This window comes from Triticum urartu, chromosome 2, assembly GCF_003073215.2.
Source record: "Triticum urartu cultivar G1812 chromosome 2, Tu2.1, whole genome shotgun sequence".
Classification (NCBI taxonomy): Eukaryota; Viridiplantae; Streptophyta; class Magnoliopsida; order Poales; family Poaceae; genus Triticum; species Triticum urartu.
Window position 1 is genome coordinate 562,181,600 of NC_053023.1, and position 4,233 is coordinate 562,185,832.

A 4,233-nucleotide genomic window follows, 5' to 3' on the forward strand; every position below is an offset into this window, starting at 1 on the left:
GCCTCGCTCTGCACAACTGCGACTCCGGCTTGCGGACGGTGCTGCGGCTGGAGCACCCGCGGCTCCGCGAGCTCGACGCCTTCTATTGCGGCTGCGAGGCAGTCGAGCTGAGGTCGCTCCCGAGGCTTGAGCGCGTGACCTGCACCCTGTGGATGCAGTCGAAGAATCTACCCCCGCTTCTATTCGGCAAGGTTCCAGGGCTCGAGGCCGTGACATTCACTAACGCTGCCATGCATGGCAACAGGGCTCTCGGATTTGGGGAGTTGGTTGGAGACGCTGCTGCGACCATCCGTGAACTAGTGCTTAACTTCCTAAATGGAAGGGTGAGTTGTTGCTGATGTGTACTATGTGTGTTCCATAGTACAACCTCCGTCCCAAAACAAGTGTCATGATTTTACTTCAAATTTGAACATAAAACGAGTAATTTTTGCAAGGGTTGATATGTGTTTTCTTATACGTTTTATTTTGTGCAGGTTTGGATCCAACCTCAGGAGCCGGTTCCTCTCATGCAGAATTTGAGGCATGCTAGCTTTCACAATATTAGAGAACAATGCGACCTCACTTGGACAATGCTCATTTTGAAATCTGCACCCCACTTGAAGACTCTTGGTGTTACGGTAATTCACATTTGAACTAAAACTATGACACCTATTTTTGGATAGGAGGGAGTATATACTTGTTGAAACAGCAACAGTTGGGAGCACTTATCCGTCAGTTGCCTTAAAAGGTTTTATGGATCGGTGGATTTTTCACATACTACTCATCTTTCTCGCTTAGTGGACTCGCCATCCAGCCCCTGCTTAACTGCCTGCCACCGCCGCCTGGCAGCCATGAGCCACCTCCTCCACCGTGTTGTAGTAGCCCCCAACCACCCCCTAACCCTAAGCCCGGCTCTTCTCCGACGTCGTCGACTCGTCGAGCTCCCCTGAACCCCGCACGCGTCAACCATCTTCCTCTCCTCCGCTCGTAGCGCCGCGGCCTCACCGTCTCAGGCTAGGGCGCAAGGTGCATGAGTAATCAACTCATCCCAAGTACCATTTCCATGCAACTGATTTTAGCATATCCAGTAATAGCTTCACTTGGAATCTTTTTGACGAATCTAGTTGGTGCTTTGCTTTTGCATGTTTCATTTAGAATCTCATATTTGTTTTGATTTCCATAAATGTACAATTGAATTTCTTGATTTGATAATTGTTCTATACATTCGACACTTTTATTTATTGACCACAAATTTGATGCGTGTTACACGCAGGTATCGGACCATAGCTGTGGTGACACCGACCCAGTGGACGCTGAGACCATAAGGCAATCATTTTCCCAAGAAGATATTATACAGTGGCAACCTTCTGATTTCAAGCATTGCGACTTGTCTATGCTCGTCATTCAAGGTTTTCAAGTCCAAGAAAAATTCATGAAGTACATAAAACGTCTCATGAAAGTGGCAACAAATTTGGAAGAGATGTGTTTGTTACGCGATGAATGCAAGAACTGTGGATTTTACTGATCTGGAGGATATCCGCGGACAGATAAGGAGAGGGACTCAACGAGAAGACAGATCAACCACGGAAGATGCGCCCCGATCAAAGTGACTTTTTGATCATATACGTTTTGTGTAGCTTTTTTTTTTTGCAAATGCATGTTAAATGAGAACCATACATGGGAGGGCCCTTTTGGCTCTTGGGTGCATATGCTCCCTAATGAACAATAAATTCAAAATAAATAGTAAATAAAATTTAAAAATTCTAATTTATTTTGTAGATGTTCTTGTTAGTGTAAGTGTGCTTGCCAATTTTCATGAGAAAAAGGATGACGATGCTTTGTAGATGAAAAAAAAGTGTAACATTTTGAGGTTACATTTGTTGTTTGACTTGTTTTTTTACACGGATCAACATACTTAAGCTTTGCTCCTAAAAATTTGCAGGTAGCGCTTTGGTGTGACAATGATCACATCTATTTTTTTTGTTTTTTTTTACATTTGAAAAAACATTTTTGATGGGCAGGAGCATATGCTCCCAAGAGCCAAATTGGATTTCCCACCATACATTGGCTGGATTGTTAGGGGTTGTTGTAAAACCAACCCACAAACTTTGGCACTTTTTTATCTGATTAAAGAGGAAATATCATGTCATTGCGGGGGAATTCCTATCAATAGAGAGCTCCATGGTTACTTCGTCAATCTTGAAGCTTATCGACACCAATTTTCAGTTGCAATAGATCATTGAACAGTCGTTACTGCAATGCCCGTCCATGTTGGCGATTGAGTGATAGGAAATTGCATAAAAATATACACAAAACACGAATGATAGGATGATTATATTCACGAGAATTCACTTTATCATGTACAACAAAATAATATTCGCAGGAATGTTAGACTATTACTTGGATCTCAAGTTAACTAAGAGTCCTAGTCGTTTTGTAATATCCTTAGTTGGTTTGTAACCTCCTATATAAACTCATGTATGCGGCTGCAATTATCAAGAACTATTCAATCTTACATGGCATCAGATATTCGGTCCTAGGGTATGGCTCCGCCGCCCAAACCTCCTCCGCCGCCACCGCCCGGCTACTTCGACCGTCGGGCCGCCATCCTCGCCAAAGCTGCCGTTGTCTCCTCTTTTTCCACCCCTCCTCTAGCACCACCGCTGCCTCCCGCAATTTCGTTTACAGATAAAATCGCCGATGTTAGCCCCTATATACCTATAACCCTTGATCTCAATTCCCACAACTACTACCATTGGCGCCACCTCTTTGACGTCCACCTTGGGCGACGCAATCTCCGTTCCCAGGTCGCCTCTGGCTCTGTTCCACGGCCTCACGATCCACAATGGGTCAAGGATGATCCTGCCATCATCCAATGGATTTACATGCGCGTCTCCACCGAGATTTTCAATCTTGTCTTCCGTGATGCTGCCACTACCGCCGATCTCTGGGCGGCCCTCCGACAGCTCTTCCAGGACAACGTTGATGCTCGCACCAACATCCTCCACACCGAGCTCAGGAACACGGTGCAAGGAGATACTTCTCTCAGCGTCTACTACCAACGACTCAAGGTCATCTCCGATGAACTTTGTGAACTCGGTGATCTAGTTGAAGACCGGCAGCTCATCAACATCCTCCTCGTCGGGCTCAGCGAGCAATTCGACAAGCAAGCCTCCTTCACCCCCATGATGTGGTCACCTCCGTCCTTCACCGAAGTGCGCTCCATGCTACAGTGGGTCGATCGTGCCCAATCCAACAAGGATGCTCTCCCTCAGCTCTTCACCGCCATTCCTCGTGCTCCACCACCACTTCCGCCACCATCCTCACCTGCGGTGCCACCTCCAGGCTGGCGTCCCAGCCCCAACTATCGCGACAAGGACCCCATCTATAGGCCGCCTACGACACGCTCGACGCCTCCTCCGCCACCACCGAGTACACGCGTTGTGCCGGCTGCCAACGCTCCTCCTGCAGCTCCAACCTGCCATCCTTCGCATCATCCCTGGACAGGGCTCGTCCAAGCGTGGCCCATACCCTAGTTTTCCCTGTCTCCTCTCGGTGCTCCACCTGCATATACCGGCGCTTGGCAACCCGGCGTTTGTCCACATACTAGTGCCCCTGGGATTCTCACACCCCGACAGCCGACGCGCGCATACAATGCTGCTCTGACTTATGCTTCTTATGGCGCTCCATCACCCTCCTACGCCGACAGAGGCTACTTCTACACGCCAATGCCGGCTCTCCTGCCTTCACCATCGTATTCGTCGGCTATGCTGTCTACACCATCATACCAGCCAACCCTGCTGCCTACACCGACCTCAACTACAACACCGAGCTGGGATCAAGCTGCTTTTCTACAGGCCATGAACAATTTTGTCTCTCAAGGCAACTCAGGTACGGATTAGATCTTTGATTCTGGTGCTTCCAGTCATATGTCTGCATCAAGTACTTTTATGTCCTCTTGTACTCCACCTTCTTTCCAATCTATCACTCTTGGTGATGGTTCCACTATTCCAATTTATTGTGTTGGTCAGGCTCAACTTCCCTCTCCCGGTAAACCACTTCTTCTTCATGATGTCCTTATTGCTCCAGCTCTCATCAAAAATTTACTTTATGTTCGCAAATTCACTTGTGATAATTTAGTTTCTGTAGAATTTGACCCTTTTGGCTTATCTGTGAAGGACTATCAGACCAAGGCCGAGATCGCATGCTTCAATAGCTCTGATGACTTATACTCTCTCCATGGTGTTTCTGCCG

General features: G+C 47.4%; 1 protein-coding gene across 1 annotated transcript; it reads left to right on the plus strand.

The window, feature by feature from the left end:
* The first annotated feature begins 479 nt into the window (after nt 1-479).
* LOC125533659 lies at nt 480-1,686 on the plus strand. The gene is made up of 2 exons (XM_048697035.1): nt 480-617; nt 1,253-1,686. The coding sequence occupies exons 1-2, from the start codon at nt 507-509 to the stop codon at nt 1,502-1,504; spliced, it is 363 nt and encodes a 120-aa protein (XP_048552992.1). The 5' UTR covers nt 480-506; the 3' UTR covers nt 1,505-1,686.
* Nucleotides 1,687-4,233: the final 2,547 nt, after the last annotated feature.